Here is an 18579-nt window from a genome sequence, read left to right on the forward strand (position 1 = left end):
CCCTATACACTAATAAGGGATAACTGGGCCTGGTGCAAGGTGCAAGTACCCCTTGGTACTCACTACAAGCCAGTCCAGCCTCCTACATGAACCGCGTGTAGGATACTTGTAAGCATGGAAGCACCTGCGTGTAGGATACTTGTAAGCATGGGAGCACCGGTGTGCAGGATACTTGTAAGCATGGGAGCACCTGCGTGTAGGATACTTGTAGGCACGGGAGCACCTGCATGTAGGATACTTGTAAGCATGGGAGCACCTGCGTGTAGGATACTTGTAGGCACGGGAGCACCTGCGTTTAGGATACTTGTAAGCATGGGAGCACCTGCGTGTAGGATACTTGTAAGCATGGGAGCACCTGCGTGTAGGATACTTGTAGGCACGGGAGCACCTGCGTGTAGGATACTTGTAAGCATGGGAGCACCTGCGTGTAGGATACTTGTAAGCACGGGAGCACCTGCGTGTAGGATACTTGTAGGCACGGGAGCACCTGCGTGTAGGATACTTGTAAGCATGGGAGCACCTGCATGTAGGATACTTGTAAGGTTGAGAGCACCTGCGTGTAGGATACTTGTAAGCATGGGAGCACCTGTGCGTAGGATACTTGTAAGCATAGAAGCACCCTCGTGTAGGATACTTGTAAGCATGGGAGCACCCTCGTGTAGGATACTTGTAAGCATGGGACAATCCTCGTGTAGGATATTTGTAAGCATGGGAGCACCTGTGTGTAGGATACTAGTAAGCATGGGAGCACCGCGTGTAGGATACTTGTAAGTATGGGAGCTTCATCGTGTAGGATACTTGTAAGCTTGAGAGCACCTGCGTGTAGGATACTTGTAAGCATGGGAGCACCTGCGTGTAGGATACTTGTAAGCATGAGAGCATCCTTGTGTAGGATACTTGTAAGTATGGGAGCTTCCTCGTGTAGGATACTTGTAAGCATTGCAGCACCTGCGTGAAGGATACTTGTAAGCATGGGAGCACCGGCGTGTAGGATACTTGTGAGCATGGGAGCACCAGCATGTAGGATACTTGTAAGCATGGAAGCACCCTCGTGTAGGATACTTGGAAGCAGGAGAGCACCTGGGTATAGGATTACTGTATGCACAGGGGTGCCTGTGCATGCAAGAGTTGTAAGAACTGAGGGCATCCCTGTGCAAGACTGTAAGCACGGGGGCGCCTGCGCATGGAAGAACTGTAAGCACAGGTGCAGCTGCACATGGAAGAGCTGTAAGCACGTGGCACCAGTGTATGGAAGAGCTGTAAGCATGGTGCACCTGTGTACGGAAGAGCTGTAAGCATGGTGCACCTGTGCACGGAAGAGCTGTAAGCATGGTGCACCTGTGCACGGAAGAGCTGTAAGCATGGTGCACCTGTTCATGGAAGAGCTGTAAGCATGGGTGCACCTGTGCATGGAAGAGCTGTATGCATGGGTGCAACTGTGCATGAAAGAGCAGTAAGCATGGGGCACCTGTGGATGGAAGAGCTGCAAGCATGGGGAACCTGTTCATGGAAGAGCTGTAAGCATGGTGCACCTGTGCATGGAAGAGCTGTAACCATGGTGCACCTGTGCATGGAAGAGCAGTAAGCATGGGGCACATGGGCCACCTGTGCATGGAAGAGCTGTAAGCATGGGGCACCTGTGCATGGAAGAGCTGTAAGCACGGAGGCGCCTGCGCATGGAAGAGCTGTAAGCACGTGGCACCTGTGCACGGAAGAGCTGTAGGCATGGGGCACCGGTTCATGGAAGAGCTGTAAGCATGGGAGCACCTGTGCATGGAAGAGCTGTAGCACTGAAGGGCATCACTGTGCAGAACCGTAAGCACGGGTGCCCCTGCATATGGAAGAGCTAGAAGCACCAAGGGACCTGTGCACGGAAGAGCTGTAAGCATGGGTGCACCTGTGCATGGAAGAGCAGTAAGCATGGGGCACCTGTGCATGGAACAGCTGTAAGCATGGGGCACCTGTGCATGGGAGAGCTATAAGCACAGGGGCACCTGTGCATGGAAGAGCTGTAAGCATGGGAGCACCTGTGCATGGAAGAGCTGTAGCACTGAAGGGTATCACTGTGCAGAACCGTAAGCACGGGTGCCCCTGCATATGGAAGAGCTAGAAGCACCAAGGGACCTGTGCACGGAAGAGCTGTAAGCATGGGTGCACCAGTGCATGGAAGAGCTGTAAGCACAGGGGCGCCTGTGCATGCAAGACCTGAAAGCAGAGGGGCGCCTGTGCATATAAGAGCTGTAAGCATGTGGCAGTCTGTGCATAGAAGAGCTGTAAGCACAGGGGCGCCTGTGCATGTAAGAGCTGTAAGCACAGGGGGCATCCGTGCATGGAAGAGCTGTAAGCACGGGGGCGCCTGTGCATGGAAGGGTTGTAAGCACAGGGGTACCAGTGAATGGAAGAGCAGTAAGCACGGGGGCGCCTGTGCAGGGAAGAGCTGTAATCACGTGGCCGTCTGTGCATGGCAGAGCTGGAAGCACGTGGCCGTCTGTGCATGGACGAGCAGTAAGCATAGGGGTACCAGTGCATGGAAGAGCAGTAAGCATGGGGCACCTGTGCATGGGAGAGCTGTAAGCATGGGGCACCTGTGCATGGAAGAGCTGTAAGCATGGGTGCACCTGTGCATGGAAGAGCAGTAAGCATGGGTGCACCTGTGCATGGAAGAGCAGTAAGCATGGGGCACCTGTGCATGGAAGAGCTGTAAGCATGGGGCACCTGTGCATGGGAGAGCTGTAAGCAGAGTGGCACCGGTGCATGGAAGAGCTGTAAGCATGGGTGCACCTGTGCATAGAAGAGCAGTAAGCATGGGGCACCTGTGCATGGAAGAGCTGTAAGCATGGGGCACCTGTGCATGGAAGAGCTGTAAGCATGGGGCACCTGTGCATGGGAGAGCTGTAAGCAGAGTGGCACTGGTGCATGGAAGAGCTGTAAGCATGGGTGCACCTGTGCATGGAAGAGCAGTAAGCATGGGGCACCTGTGCAAGGAAGAGCTGTAAACATGGGGCACCTGTGCATGGAAGAGCTGTAAGCATGTGGTCGTCTGTGCATGGAAGAGCTGTAAGCACGTAGCTGTCTGTGCATGGCAGAGCTGTAAGCCTGGGGGCACCTGTGCATGGAAGAGCAGTAAGCATGGGGCATCTGTGCATGGAATAGCTGTAAGCATGGGGCACCTGTGCATAGAAGAGCTGTAAGCATGGGGCACCTGTGCATGGAAGAGCTGTAAGCATGGGGCACCTGTGCATGGAAGAGCTGTAAGCATGTGGCCGTCTGTGCATGGAAGAGCTGTAAGCACGTGGCTGTCTGTGCATGGCAGAGCTGTAAGCATGGGGGCGCCTGTGCATGGAAGAGCTGTAAGCACAGGGGTACCAGTGCATGGAAGAGCAGTAACACGGGGCGCCTGTGCATGGAAGAGCTGTAAGCACGTGGCCATCTGTGCATGGCAGAGCTATAAGCATGGAGCAATCACACTTTCTGTAAGCGTCGGGAGACCTACGTGTACAACAACTGTAAGCATGAGATCACTTATGTGTAGCCTTCATGTAAGCATGGCGACACACACGGGTGATTAACGTAAGCATTGAAGCACGGTGCCATGAGTTTATTGTAAGCATGGGGACACCCACAGGTAGAGATTCTGGGAGTTCTGACAGCATCAGTGGATGCAGGCACTAGAATAGCTGTATGCAGGGATGCACCCATGCTTAGATTGAAGAGAAGCAAGGAAGCCTCCATGGGCAGGACTGGTAAATGCACATCAATCACACATGTGGAATTCATTTGAGCCTGGAACCAGCTATGTGAATAAATACTGGAAGGTGTCTGGGAGACCAGGAAAGTATAAGACTGCTCTGAGCATGAGAGTTCCCACCCATACTTCACAAGTACTCTGAGGGACTAGGGTAGACAGAAGTAGGATTACTCCTGCATGGGAGTACCACACCACAAGCTTACTCTCGACAGTACTCCAGGACACACTTACTCAGGGACATCCCCTCCCAGTGCCAGTATCTCTATGCTAGAGGGGTCCAGGAGTAGGATAAATTTAGGCAGGGGAGCACCTGCAGGGGTGCATGGGAGTATCTGACGACAAGTTTACTCTCAAGGACACTACTTCAGGACAGACCTACCCAGGGACAGCCCCTCACAGTGCCAGTACCCCACTGATAGCGGGTTAGAGGAGTAGGATTACTCACACATGGGAGTATCTGACCACAAGTTTACTCTCAAGAACACTACTCGAGGACAGATTTACCCAGACATCCCCTCCCAGTACCAGTACCTCACTGGTAGTGGAGTCCAGGAGTAGGATTACTTAGGTATGGGAGTATCTGACCACAGGTTTACTCTCAAGGACACTACTCCAGGACAGATTTACCCAGACATCCCCTCCCAGTACCAGTACCTCACTGCTGGAGATGCCCAAGAGTAGGATTACTCGTGTATGGGAGTATCTGACCACACGTTTACTCTCAAGGACACTACGCCAGGACAGATTTACCCAGAGATATCCCCCCCAATGCCAGTACCTCACTGCTAGCGGGCTCCAGGAGTAGGATTACCTCTGCATAGGAGTATCTATCTGACCACGTTTACTCTCAAGGAAACTACTGCAGGTCAGATTTAGAGTCCAGGAGTAGGATTGCTCACGCATGGGAGTATCTATCTGACCACAAGTTTACTCTCACGGACACTACTCCAGGACAGATTTACCCAGAGACATCTCCCTCTAGTGTCAGTACCTCAGTGGTAGCAGGGTCCAGGAGTAGGATTGCTCACGCATTGGAGTATCTATCTGACCACAAGTTTACTCTCAAGGACACTAATCCCGGACAGACTTACCCAGAGACATCTCCCTCTAGTGTCAGTACCTCAGTGGTAGCAGGGTCCAGGAGTAGGATTGCTCACGCATGGGAGTATCTATCTGACCACAAGTTTACTCTCAAGGACACTACTCCAGGACAGACCTACCCAGAGACATCCCCTCCCTGTGCCTGTACCTCACTGCCAGCAGGGTCCAACAGTACAGCAGTCAGGGCGTCCTCCTGGGCACCGGCCTGCTCCTGTAGGCACAGCCTGACCCGGGCCCGGTGCAGGTAGTAGGTGGCCAGGTGTGGCTGGTTCTCAATGGCTCTGGAAAAGTGTACTTCTGCCTCCTGATATCGCCTGGAACAGAGGAAGGAACCATGAACCCAGTGTCTCTAGAGAAATCCCGTGGTGAGAGAAAGTACCCTCGGTGTCCCCTTCACCTCTGCTGCTGCTCCTGCAGTCCCAGCTCATTCTGCAGCATTGCAATGCGGTGCCGGGCACCACTCTCCAGGGGGCACAGGTCCAGGGCCTGCTGGTAATCTGCCAGGGCCAGGATCAACTCTCCAAGCTGGAAGAGGCAGTCTGCAGGGAAACAAACAGAGCTTTAGTCCAGGGATCTGTAGTCAGAATCTTTAAATCATGGGGCTGTGAAGAAGAAGCTAAGCTTCAGTGTGTACTGGAGGTAAGAAGCTGAGGTTTAATGTCCACGGGCGGTAGGAGGATGAGCTTCAGTGTGCAATGGAAGGACAAGGCTGAGTACTGATGTGTACTGGAGGGAAGAGGCTAAGATGTAGTGTGTACTGGATGGAAGAGGCTGAGGTTTAGTGTGTACTGGAGGGAGGAGGCTGAGGTTTAATGTGTACTGGAGGGAAGAGGCTGAGGTTTAGTGTGTACTGCAGGGAGGAGGCTGAGGTTTAGTGTGTACTGGAGGGAAGAGGCTGAATTCAATGTGTACCAGAGGGAAAAGCTGAGGTTTAATAATGTCTACTGGAGGGAAGAAAGAGGCTGAGGTTTAATGTGTACTGGAGGGAAGAGGCTAAGGTTTAATGTATACTGGAGGGAAGAGGCTGAGGTTTAGTGTGTACTGGAGGGAAGAGGCTGAGTATCAGTGTGTACTGGAGGGAAGAGGTTGAGGTTTAGTGTGTACTGGAGGGAAGAGGCTGAGGTTTAACGTGCACCGGAGGGAAGAGGCTGAGATGTACTGTGTACTGGAGGGAAGAGGCTGAAGTTAAGTGTGTACTGGAGGGAAGAGGCTGAATTTTAATGTGTACTGAGGGAAGAGGCTGAGGTCTAATATGTACTGGAGGGAAAAGACTGAAGTTTAGTGTGTACTGGAGGGAAGAGACTGAGTATCAGTGTGTACTGGAGGGAAGAGGCTGAAGTTTAGCGTGTACTGGAGGGGAGAGGCTGAGGTTTAATGTGGACTGGAGGGAAGAGGCTGAAGTTTAGTGTGTACTGGAGGGAAGAGGCTGAGGTTTAATGTGTACTTGAGGGAAGAGGCTGAGGTTTAATGTGGACTGGGGGGAAGAGGATGAGGTTTATTGTGTACTGGAGGGAAGAGGATGAGGTTTAGTGTGTACCGGAGGGAAGAGGCTGAGGTTTAGTGTGTACTGGAGGGAAGAGGCTGAGGTTTAATGTGGACTGGAGGGAAGAGGATGAGGTTTATTGTGTACTGGAGGGAAGAGGCTGAGGTTCAGTGAGTACTAGAGGGAGGAGGCTAAACGTCTGTGTGCACTGGAGGAACGAGGCTGAGATGTAGTGTGTACTGGATGGAAGAGGCTGAGGTTTGGTGTGTACTGGAGGGAAGAGGCTGAGGTTTAGTGTGTACTGGAGGGAAGAGGCTGAGGTTTGGTGTGTACTGGAGGGAAGAGGCTGAAATTTAATGTGTACTGGAGGGAAGAGGCTGAGGTCTAATATGTACTGGAGGGAAGAGACTGAAGTTTGGTGTGTACTGGAGGGAAGAGACTGAGTATCAGTGTGTACTGGAGGGAAGAGGCTGAAGTTTAGCGTGTACTGGAGGGGAGAGGCTGAGGTTTAATGTGGACTGGAGGGAAGAGGCTGAGGTTTAATGTGTACTGGAGGGAAGAGGCTGAGGTTTAATGTGGACTGGGGGGAAGAGGATGAGGTTTATTGTGTACTGGAGGGAAGAGGATGAGGTTTATTGTGTACTGGAGGGAAGAGGCTGAGGTTCAGTGAGTACTAGAGGGAGGAGGCTAAACTTGTGTGTGCACTGGAGGGAAGAGGCTGAGGTTTAGTGTGTACCGGAGGGAAGAGGCTGAGGTTTAGTGTGTACCGGAGGGAAGAGGCTGAAGTTTAGTGTGTACCGGAGGGAAGAGGCTGAGGTTTAATGTGTACCGGTGGGAAGAGGCTGAGGGTTAGTGTGTACTGGAGGAAAGAGGCTGAGGATTAGTGTGTACTGGAGGGAAGAGGCTGAGGGTTAGTGTGTACTGGAGGTTAGAGGCTGAGGTTTAGTGTGTACTGGAGGGAAGAGGCTGGGGTTAGAGTGTACCGGAGGGAAGAAGCTGGGGGTTAGTGTGTACTGGAGGGAAGAGGCTGGGGGTTAGTGTGTACTGGAGGGAAGAGGCTGGGGTTTAGTGTGTACTGGAGGGACGAGGCTGAGTATCAGTGTGTACTGGAGGGACGAGGCTGAGGTTTAATGTGTACTGGAGGGAAGAGGCTGAAGTTTAATGTGTACTGGAGGGAAGAGGCTGAGGTTTAATGTGTACGGGAGGGAAGAGGCTGAAGTTTAGTGTGTACTGGAGGGAAGAGGCTGAGGTTTAATGTGTACCGGAGGGAAGAGGCTGAAGTTTAGTGTGTACTGGAGGGAAGAGGCTGAGGTTTAGTGTGTACTGGAGGGAAGATGCTGAGGGTTAGTGTGTACTGGAGGGAAGAGGCTGAGGTTTAGTGTGTACCGGAGGGAAGAGGCTGAGGTTTAGTGTGTACTGGAGGGAAGAGACTGAGGTTTAGTGTGTACCAGAGGGAAGAGGCTGAGTTTTAGGGTGCAATGGAGGGAAGAGGCTGAGGTTTAGTGTGTACCGGACGGGAAGAGGCTGAGTTTTAGGGTGCAATGGAGGGAAGAGGCTGAGGTTTAGTGTGTACCGGAGGGAAGAGGCTGAGGTTTAGTGTGTACTGGAGGGAAGAGGCTGAAGCTTAGTGTGTACTGAATAGAAGAGGCTGAGGTTTAGTGTGTACTGGACAGAAGAGGCTGAGGTTTAGTGTGTACTGGACGGAAGAGGCTGAGGTTTAGTGTGTACTGGAGGAAGAGGTTGAGGTTTAGAGTGTACTGGAGGAGAGAGGCTGAGGTTTAGTGTGTACCGGAGGGAAGAGGCTGAGGTTTAGTGTGTACCGGAGGGAAGAGGCTGAGGTTTAGTGTGTACTGGAGGGAAGAGGCTGAGGGTTGGAGTGTACTGGAGGGAAGAGGCTGAGGTTTAGTGTGTACTGGAGGGAAGAGGCTGAGGTTTAATGTGGACTGGAGGAAAGAGGATGAGGTTTATTGTGTACTGGAGGGAAGAGGATGAGGTTTATTGTGTACTGGAGGGAAGAGGCTGAGGTTTAGTGTGTACTGGAGGGAAGAGGATGAGGTTTATTGTGTACTGGAGGGAAGAGGCTGAGGTTCAGTGAGTACTAGAGGGAGGAGGCTAAACTTCTGTGTGCACTGGAGGGAAGAGGCTGAGATGTAGTGTGTACTGGATGGAAAAAGCTGAGGTTTGTTGTGTACTGGAGGGAAGAGGCTGAGGTTTATTGTGTACTGGAGGGAAGAGGCTGAGGTTTAATGTGTACTGGAGGGAAGAGGCTGAGGTTTAATGTGTACCGGAGGGAAGAGGCTGAGGTTTAGTGTGTACCGGAGGGAAGAGGCTGAGGTTTAGTGTGTACTGGAGGTTAGAGGCTGAGGTTTAGTGTGTACTGGAGGGAAGAGGCTGGAGTTAGAGTGTACTGGAGGGAAGAGGCTGGAGGTTAGTGTGTACTGGAGGGAAGAGGCTGGGGGTTAGTGTGTACTGGAGGGAAGAGGCTGGGGGTTAGTGTGTACTGGAGGGAAGAGGCTGAAGTTAAGTGTGTACTGGAGGGAAGAGGCTGAATATTAATGTGTACTGGAGGGAAGAGGCTGAGTTCTAATATGTACTGGAGGGAAGAGACTGAAGTTTAGTGTGTACTGGAGGGAAGAGACTGAGTATCAGTGTGTACTGGAGGGAAGAGGCTGAAGTTTAGCGTGTACTGGAGGGGAGAGGCTGAGGTTTAATGTGGACTGGAGGGAAGAGGCTGAGGTTTAATGTGTACTGGAGGGAAGAGGCTGAGGTTTAAAGTGGACTGGGGGGGAAGAGGATGAGGTTTAATGTGTACTGGAGAGAAGAGGATGAGGTTTATTGTGTACTGGAGGGAAGAGGCTGAGGTTCAGTGAGTACTAGAGGGAGGAGGCTAAACTTCTGTGTGCACTGGAGGGAAGAGGCTCAGATGTAGTGTGTACTGGATGGAAAAGGCTGAGGTTTGGTGTGTACTGGAGGGAAGAGGCTGAGGTTTATTGTGTTCTGGAGGGAAGAGGCTGAGGTTTAATGTGTACTGGAGGGAAGAGGCTGAGGTTTAATGTGTACCGGAGGGAAGAGGCTGAGGTTCAGTGAGTACTAGAGGGAGGAGGCTAAACTTCTGTGTGCACTGGAGGGAAGAGGCTCAGATGTAGTGTGTACTGGATGGAAAAGGCTGAGGTTTGGTGTGTACTGGAGGGAAGAGGCTGAGGTTTATTGTGTACTGGAGGGAAGAGGCTGAGGTTTAATGTGTACTGGAGGGAAGAGGCTGAGGTTTAACGTGTACCGGAGGGAAGAGGCTGAGGTTTAATGTGTACCGGAGGGAAGAGGCTGAGGTTTAGTGTGTACCGGAGGGAAGAGGCTGAGGTTTAGTGTGTACCGGAGGGAAGAGGCTGAAGTTTAGTGTGTACCGGAGGGAGGAGGCTAAACTTCTGTGTCCACTGGAGGGAAGAAGCTCAGATGTAGTCTGTACTGGATGGAAAAGGCTGAGGTTTGGTGTGTACTGGAGGGAAGAGGCTGAGGTTTATTGTGTACTGGAGGGAAGAGGCTGAGGTTTAATGTGTACTGGAGGGAAGAGGCTGAGGTTTAGTGTGTACCGGAGGGAAGAGGATGAGGTTTATTGTGTACTGGAGGGAAGAGGCTGAGGTTCAGTGAGTACTAGAGGGAGGAGGCTAAACTTCTGTGTGCACTGGAGGGAAGAGGCTGAGATGTAGTGTGTACTGGATGGAAAAGGCTGAGGTTTGGTGTGTACTGGAGGGAAGAGGCTGAGGTTTATTGTGTACTGGAGGGAAGAGGCTGAGGTTTAATGTGTACTGGAGGGAAGAGGCTGAGGTTTAATGTGTACCGGAGGGAAGAGGCTGAGGTTTAGTGTGTACCGGAGGGAAGAGGCTGAGGTTTAGTGTGTACCGGAGGGAAGAGGCTGAAGTTTAGTGTGTACCGGAGGGAAGAGGCTGAGGTTTAATGTGTACCGGAGGGAAGAGGCTGAGGGTTTGTGTGTACTGGAGGGAAGAGGCTGAGGGTGAGTGTGTACTGGAGGGAAGAGGCTGAGGGTTAGTGTGTACTGGAGGTTAGAGGCTGAGGTTTAGTGTGTACTGGAGGGAAGAGGCTGGGGTTAGAGTGTACTGGAGGGAAGAGGCTGGAGGTTAGTGTGTACTGGAGGGAAGAGGCTGGGGGTTAGTGTGTACTGGGGGGAAGAGGCTGGGGGTTAGTGTGTACTGGAGGGAAGAGGCTGAAGTTAAGTGTGTACTGGAGGGAAGAGGCTGAATTTTTGTGTGTACTGGAGGGAAGAGGCTGAGTTCTAATATGTACTGGAGGGAAGAGACTGAAGTTTAGTGTGTACTGGAGGGAAGAGACTGAGTATCAGTGTGTACTGGAGGGAAGAGGCTGAAGTTTAGCGTGTACTGGAGGGGAGAGGCTGAGGTTTAATGTGGACTGGAGGGAAGAGGCTGAGGTTTAATGTGTACTGGAGGGAAGAGGCTGAGGTTTAATGTGGACTGGAGAGAAGAGGATGAGGTTTATTGTGTACTGGAGGGAAGAGGCTGAGGTTCAGTGAGTACTAGAGGGAGGAGGCTAAACTTCAGTGTGCACTGGAGGGAAGTGGCTCAGATGTAGTGTGTACTGGATGGAAAAGGCTGAGGTTTGGTGTGTACTGGAGGGAAGAGGCTGAGGTTTATTGTGTACTGGAGGGAAGAGGCTGAGGTTTAATGTGTACTGGAGGGAAGAGGCTGAGGTTTAATGTGTACCGGAGGGAAGAGGCTGAGGTTTAGTGTGTACCGGAGGGAAGAGGCTGAGGTTTAGTGTGTACCGGAGGGAAGAGGCTGAAGTTTAGTGTGTACCGGAGGGAAGAGGCTGAGGTTTAATGTGTACCGGAGGGAAGAGGCTGAGGTTTAGTGTGTACTGGATGGAAGAGGCTGAGGTTTAGTGTGTACTGGAGGAAGAGGTTGAGGTTTAGAGTGTACTGGAGGAGAGAGGCTGAGGTTTACTGTATACCGGAGAGAAGAGGCTGAGGTTTAGTGTGTACCGGAGGGAAGAGGCTGAGGTTTAGTGTGTACTGGAGGGAAGAGGCTGAGGTTTAGTGTGTACTGGAGGGAAGAGGCTGAGGGTTGGAGTGTACTGGAGGAAAGAGGATGAGGTTTATTGTGTACTGGAGGGAAGAGGATGAGGTTTATTGTGTACTGGAGGGAAGAGGCTGAGGTTCAGTGAGTACTAGAGGGAGGAGGCTAAACTTCTGTGTGCACTGGAGGGAAGAGGCTGAGATGTAGTGTGTACTGGATGGAAAAGGCTGAGGTTTGGTGTGTACTGGAGGGAAGAGGCTGAGGTTTATTGTGTACTGGAGGGAAGAGGCTGAGGTTTAATGTGTACCGGAGGGAAGAGGCGGAGGTTTAATGTGTACCGGAGGGACGAGGCTGAGGTTTAGTGTGTACCGGAGGGAAGAGGCTGAGGTTTAGTGTGTACCGGAGGGAAGAGGCTGAGGTTTAGTGTGTACCGGAGGGAAGAGGCTGAAGTTTAGTGTGTACCGGAGGGAAGAGGCTGAGGTTTAATGTGTACCGGAGGGAAGAGGCTGAGGGTTAGTGTGTACTGGAGGGAAGAGGCTGAGGGTGAGTGTGTACTGGAGGGAAGAGGCTGAGGGTTAGTGTGTACTGGAGGTTAGAGGCTGAGGTTTAGTGTGTACTGGAGGGAAGAGGCTGGGGTTAGAGTGTACTGGAGGGAAGAGGCTGGGGGTTAGTGTGTACTGGAGGGAAGAGGCTGGGGGTTAGTGTGTACTGGAGGGAAGAGGCTGAAGTTAAGTGTGTACTGGAGGGAAGAGGCTGAATTTTAATGTGTACTGGAGGGAAGAGGCTGAGTTCTAATATGTACTGGAGGGAGGAGACTGAAGTTTAGTGTGTACTGGAGGGAAGAGACTGAGTATCAGTGTGTACTGGAGGGAAGAGGCTGAAGTTTAGCGTGTATTGGAGGGGAGAGGCTGAGGTTTAATGTGGACTGGAGGGAAGAGGCTGAGGTTTAATGTGGACTGGAGGGAAGAGGCTGAGGTTTAATGTGGACTGGGGGGGAAGAGGATGAGGTTTAATGTGTACTGGAGAGAAGAGGATGAGGTTTATTGTGTACTGGAGGGAAGAGGCTGAGGTTCAGTGAGTACTAGAGGGAGGAGGCTAAACTTCTGTGTGCACTGGAGGAAAGAGGCTGAGATGTAGTGTGTACTGGAGAGAAGAGGATGAGGTTTATTGTGTACTGGAGGGAAGAGGCTGAGGTTCAGTGAGTACTAGAGGGAGGAGGCTAAACTTCTGTGTGCACTGGAGGAAAGAGGCTGAGATGTAGTGTGTACTGGATGGAAGAGGCTGAGGTTTGGTGTGTACTGGAGGGAAGAGGCTGAGGTTTAGTGTGTACTGGAGGGAAGAGGCTGAGGTTTAATGTGTACTGGAGGGAAGAGGCTGAAGTTAAGTTGTACTGGAGGGAAGAGGCTGAGGTCTAATATGTACTGGAGGGAAGAGATTGAAGTTTAGTGTGTACTGGAGGGAAGAGACTGAGTATCAGTGTGTACTGGAGGGAAGAGGCTGAAGTTTAGCGTGTACTGGAGGGGAGAGGCTGAGGTTTAATGTGTACCGGAGGGAAGAGGCTGAGGTTTAGTGTGTACCGGAGGGAAGAGGCTGAGGTTTAGTGTGTACCGGAGGGAAGAGGCTGAGGTTTAGTGTGTACCGGAGGGAAGAGGCTGAAGTTTAGTGTGTACCGGAGGGAAGAGGCTGAGGTTTAATGTGTACCGGAGGGAAGAGGCTGAGGGTTAGTGTGTACTGGAGGGAAGAGGCTGAGGGTGAGTGTGTACTGGAGGGAAGAGGCTGAGGGTTAGTGTGTACTGGAGGATAGAGGCTGAGGTTTAGTGTGTACTGGAGGGAAGAGGCTGGGGTTAGAGTGTACTGGAGGGAAGAGGCTGGGGGTTAGTGTGTACTGGAGGGAAGAGGCTGGGGGTTAGTGTGTACTGGAGGGAAGAGGCTGAAGTTAAGTGTGTACTGGAGGGAAGAGGCTGAATTTTAATGTGTACTGGAGGGAAGAGGCTGAGTTCTAATATGTACTGGAGGGAGGAGACTGAAGTTTAGTGTGTACTGGAGGGAAGAGACTGAGTATCAGTGTGTACTGGAGGGAAGAGGCTGAAGTTTAGCGTGTATTGGAGGGGAGAGGCTGAGGTTTAATGTGGACTGGAGGGAAGAGGCTGAGGTTTAATGTGGACTGGAGGGAAGAGGCTGAGGTTTAATGTGGACTGGGGGGGAAGAGGATGAGGTTTAATGTGTACTGGAGAGAAGAGGATGAGGTTTATTGTGTACTGGAGGGAAGAGGCTGAGGTTCAGTGAGTACTAGAGGGAGGAGGCTAAACTTCTGTGTGCACTGGAGGAAAGAGGCTGAGATGTAGTGTGTACTGGATGGAAGAGGCTGAGGTTTGGTGTGTACTGGAGGGAAGAGGCTGAGGTTTAGTGTGTACTGGAGGGAAGAGGCTGAGGTTTAATGTGTACTGGAGGGAAGAGGCTGAAGTTAAGTTGTACTGGAGGGAAGAGGCTGAGGTCTAATATGTACTGGAGGGAAGAGATTGAAGTTTAGTGTGTACTGGAGGGAAGAGGCTGAAGTTTAGCGTGTACTGGAGGGGAGAGGCTGAGGTTTAATGTGTACCGGAGGGAAGAGGCTGAGGTTTAATGTGTACCGGAGGGAAGAGGCTGAGGGTTAGTGTGTACTGGAGGGAAGAGGCTGAGGGTGAGTGTGTACTGGAGGGAAGAGGCTGAGGGTTAGTGTGTACTGGAGGATAGAGGCTGAGGTTTAGTGTGTACTGGAGGGAAGAGGCTGGGGTTAGAGTGTACTGGAGGGAAGAGGCTGGGGGTTAGTGTGTACTGGAGGGAAGAGGCTGGGGGTTAGTGTGTACTGGAGGGAAGAGGCTGAAGTTAAGTGTGTACTGGAGGGAAGAGGCTGAATTTTAATGTGTACTGGAGGGAAGAGGCTGAGTTCTAATATGTACTGGAGGGAGGAGACTGAAGTTTAGTGTGTACTGGAGGGAAGAGACTGAGTATCAGTGTGTACTGGAGGGAAGAGGCTGAAGTTTAGCGTGTACTGGAGGGGAGAGGCTGAGGTTTAGTGTGTACTGGACAGAAGAGGCTGAGGTTTAGTGTGTACTGGACGGAAGAGGCTGAGGTTTAGTGTGTACTGGAGGAAGAGGTTGAGGTTTAGAGTGTACTGGAGGAGAGAGGCTGAGGTTTAGTGTGTACCGGAGGGAAGAGGCTGAGGTTTAGTGTGTACCGGAGGGAAGAGGCTGAGGTTTAGTGTGTACTGGAGGGAAGAGGCTGAGGGTTGGAGTGTACTGGAGGGAAGAGGCTGAGGTTTAGTGTGTACTGGAGGGAAGAGGCTGAGGTTTAATGTGGACTGGAGGAAAGAGGATGAGGTTTATTGTGTACTGAGGGAAGAGGATGAGGTTTATTGTGTACTGGAGGGAAGAGGCTGAGGTTTAGTGTGTACTGGAGGGAAGAGGCTGAGGGTTGGAGTGTACTGGAGGAAAGAGGATGAGGTTTATTGTGTACTGGAGGGAAGAGGATGAGGTTAATTGTGTACTGGAGGGAAGAGGCTGAGGTTCAGTGAGTACTAGAGGGAGGAGGCTAAACTTCTGTGTGCACTGGAGGGAAGAGGCTGAGATGTAGTGTGTACTGGATGGAAAAAGCTGAGGTTTGTTGTGTACTGGAGGGAAGAGGCTGAGGTTTATTGTGTACTGGAGGGAAGAGGCTGAGGTTTAATGTGTACTGGAGGGAAGAGGCTGAGGTTTAATGTGTACCGGAGGGAAGAGGCTGAGGTTTAGTGTGTACCGGAGGGAAGAGGCTGAGGTTTAGTGTGTACTGGAGGTTAGAGGCTGAGGTTTAGTGTGTACTGGAGGGAAGAGGCTGGAGTTAGAGTGTACTGGAGGGAAGAGGCTGGAGGTTAGTGTGTACTGGAGGGAAGAGGCTGGGGGTTAGTGTGTACTGGAGGGAAGAGGCTGGGGGTTAGTGTGTACTGGAGGGAAGAGGCTGAAGTTAAGTGTGTACTGGAGGGAAGAGGCTGAATTTTAATGTGTACTGGAGGGAAGAGGCTGAGTTCTAATATGTACTGGAGGGAAGAGACTGAAGTTTAGTGTGTACTGGAGGGAAGAGACTGAGTATCAGTGTGTACTGGAGGGAAGAGGCTGAAGTTTAGCGTGTACTGGAGGTGAGAGGCTGAGGTTTAATGTGGACTGGAGGGAAGAGGCTGAGGTTTAATGTGTACTGGAGGGAAGAGGCTGAGGTTTAAAGTGGACTGGGGGGGAAGAGGATGAGGTTTAATGTGTACTGGAGAGAAGAGGATGAGGTTTATTGTGTACTGGAGGGAAGAGGCTGAGGTTCAGTGAGTACTAGAGGGAGGAGGCTAAACTTCTGTGTGCACTGGAGGGAAGAGGCTCAGATGTAGTGTGTACTGGATGGAAAAGGCTGAGGTTTGGTGTGTACTGGAGGGAAGAGGCTGAGGTTTATTGTGTACTGGAGGGAAGAGGCTGAGGTTTAATGTGTACTGGAGGGAAGAGGCTGAGGTTTAATGTGTACCGGAGGGAAGAGGCTGAGGTTCAGTGAGTACTAGAGGGAGGAGGCTAAACTTCTGTGTGCACTGGAGGGAAGAGGCTCAGATGTAGTGTGTACTGGATGGAAAAGGCTGAGGTTTGGTGTGTACTGGAGGGAAGAGGCTGAGGTTTATTGTGTACTGGAGGGAAGAGGCTGAGGTTTAATGTGTACTGGAGGGAAGAGGCTGAGGTTTAATGTGTACTGGAGGGAAGAGGCTGAGGTTTAACGTGTACCGGAGGGAAGAGGCTGAGGTTTAATGTGTACCGGAGGGAAGAGGCTGAGGTTTAGTGTGTACCGGAGGGAAGAGGCTGAGGTTTAGTGTGTACCGGAGGGAAGAGGCTGAAGTTTAGTGTGTACCGGAGGGAGGAGGCTAAACTTCTGTGTGCACTGGAGGGAAGAGGCTCAGATGTAGTGTGTACTGGATGGAAAAGGCTGAGGTTTGGTGTGTACTGGAGGGAAGAGGCTGAGGTTTATTGTGTACTGGAGGGAAGAGGCTGAGGTTTAATGTGTACTGGAGGGAAGAGGCTGAGGTTTAATGTGTACCGGAGGGAAGAGGCTGAGGTTTAGTGTGTACCGGAGGGAAGAGGATGAGGTTTATTGTGTACTGGAGGGAAGAGGCTGAGGTTCAGTGAGTACTAGAGGGAGGAGGCTAAACTTCTGTGTGCACTGGAGGGAAGAGGCTGAGATGTAGTGTGTACTGGATGGAAAAGGCTGAGGTTTGGTGTGTACTGGAGGGAAGAGGCTGAGGTTTATTGTGTACTGGAGGGAAGAGGCTGAGGTTTAATGTGTACCGGAGGGAAGAGGCTGAAGTTTAGTGTGTACCGGAGGGAAGAGGCTGAGGTTTAATGTGTACTGGAGGGAAGAGGCTGAGGGTTAGTGTGTACTGGAGGGAAGAGGCTGAGGGTGAGTGTGTACTGGAGGGAAGAGGCTGAGGGTTAGTGTGTACTGGAGGTTAGAGGCTGAGGTTTAGTGTGTACTGGAGGGAAGAGGCTGGGGTTAGAGTGTACTGGAGGGAAGAGGCTGGAGGTTAGTGTGTACTGGAGGGAAGAGGCTGGGGGTTAGTGTGTACTGGGGGGAAGAGGCTGGGGGTTAGTGTGTACTGGAGGGAAGAGGCTGAAGTTAAGTGTGTACTGGAGGGAAGAGGCTGAATTTTTGTGTGTACTGGAGGGAAGAGGCTGAGTTCTAATATGTACTGGAGGGAAGAGACTGAAGTTTAGTGTGTACTGGAGGGAAGAGACTGAGTATCAGTGTGTACTGGAGGGAAGAGGCTGAAGTTTAGCGTGTACTGGAGGGGAGAGGCTGAGGTTTAATGTGGACTGGAGGGAAGAGGCTGAGGTTTAATGTGTACTGGAGGGAAGAGGCTGAGGTTTAATGTGGACTGGAGAGAAGAGGATGAGGTTTATTGTGTACTGGAGGGAAGAGGCTGAGGTTCAGTGAGTACTAGAGGGAGGAGGCTAAACTTCTGTGTGCACTGGAGGGAAGTGGCTCAGATGTAGTGTGTACTGGATGGAAAAGGCTGAGGTTTGGTGTGTACTGGAGGGAAGAGGCTGAGGTTTATTGTGTACTGGAGGGAAGAGGCTGAGGTTTAATGTGTACTGGAGGGAAGAGGCTGAGGTTTAATGTGTACCGGAGGGAAGAGGCTGAGGTTTAGTGTGTACCGGAGGGAAGAGGCTGAGGTTTAGTGTGTACCGGAGGGAAGAGGCTGAAGTTTAGTGTGTACCGGAGGGAAGAGGCTGAGGTTTAATGTGTACCGGAGGGAAGAGGCTGAGGTTTAGTGTGTACTGGATGGAAGAGGCTGAGGTTTAGTGTGTACTGGAGGAAGAGGTTGAGGTTTAGAGTGTACTGGAGGAGAGAGGCTGAGGTTTACTGTATACCGGAGGGAAGAGGCTGAGGTTTAGTGTGTACCGGAGGGAAGAGGCTGAGGTTTAGTGTGTACTGGAGGGAAGAGGCTGAGGTTTAGTGTGTACTGGAGGGAAGAGGCTGAGGGTTGGAGTGTACTGGAGGAAAGAGGATGAGGTTTATTGTGTACTGGAGGGAAGAGGATGAGGTTTATTGTGTACTGGAGGGAAGAGGCTGAGGTTCAGTGAGTACTAGAGGGAGGAGGCTAAACTTCTGTGTGCACTGGAGGGAAGAGGCTGAGATGTAGTGTGTACTGGATGGAAAAGGCTGAGGTTTGGTGTGTACTGGAGGGAAGAGGCTGAGGTTTATTGTGTACTGGAGGGAAGAGGCTGAGGTTTAATGTGTACTGGAGGGAAGAGGCGGAGGTTTAATGTGTACCGGAGGGACGAGGCTGAGGTTTAGTGTGTACCGGAGGGAAGAGGCTGAGGTTTAGTGTGTACCGGAGGGAAGAGGCTGAGGTTTAGTGTGTACCGGAGGGAAGAGGCTGAAGTTTAGTGTGTACCGGAGGGAAGAGGCTGAGGTTTAATGTGTACCGGAGGGAAGAGGCTGAGGGTTAGTGTGTACTGGAGGGAAGAGGCTGAGGGTGAGTGTGTACTGGAGGGAAGAGGCTGAGGGTTAGTGTGTACTGGAGGTTAGAGGCTGAGGTTTAGTGTGTACTGGAGGGAAGAGGCTGGGGTTAGAGTGTACTGGAGGGAAGAGGCTGGGGGTTAGTGTGTACTGGAGGGAAGAGGCTGGGGGTTAGTGTGTACTGGAGGGAAGAGGCTGAAGTT

The 18579-nt window shown here is 51.6% G+C and overlaps 1 protein-coding gene across 1 annotated transcript in view; it reads right to left on the minus strand.

The window, feature by feature from the left end:
- The window catches only part of TTC16 (tetratricopeptide repeat domain 16), a 253336-nt gene that overhangs the window by 68972 nt on the left and 165785 nt on the right, over positions 1–18579 (minus strand). Inside the window, exons 10-11 of the mRNA XM_069236961.1 lie at positions 5247–5388; positions 4998–5163 (exon numbers count right to left, since the gene is read on the minus strand). Of these exons, the coding sequence (XP_069093062.1) occupies positions 4998–5163; positions 5247–5388 (308 nt within the window). The remainder of the gene's footprint in view (positions 1–4997; positions 5164–5246; positions 5389–18579) is intronic.

This window comes from Pleurodeles waltl, chromosome 6 (assembly GCF_031143425.1).
Source record: "Pleurodeles waltl isolate 20211129_DDA chromosome 6, aPleWal1.hap1.20221129, whole genome shotgun sequence".
Lineage (NCBI taxonomy): Eukaryota > Metazoa > Chordata > Amphibia > Caudata > Salamandridae > Pleurodeles > Pleurodeles waltl.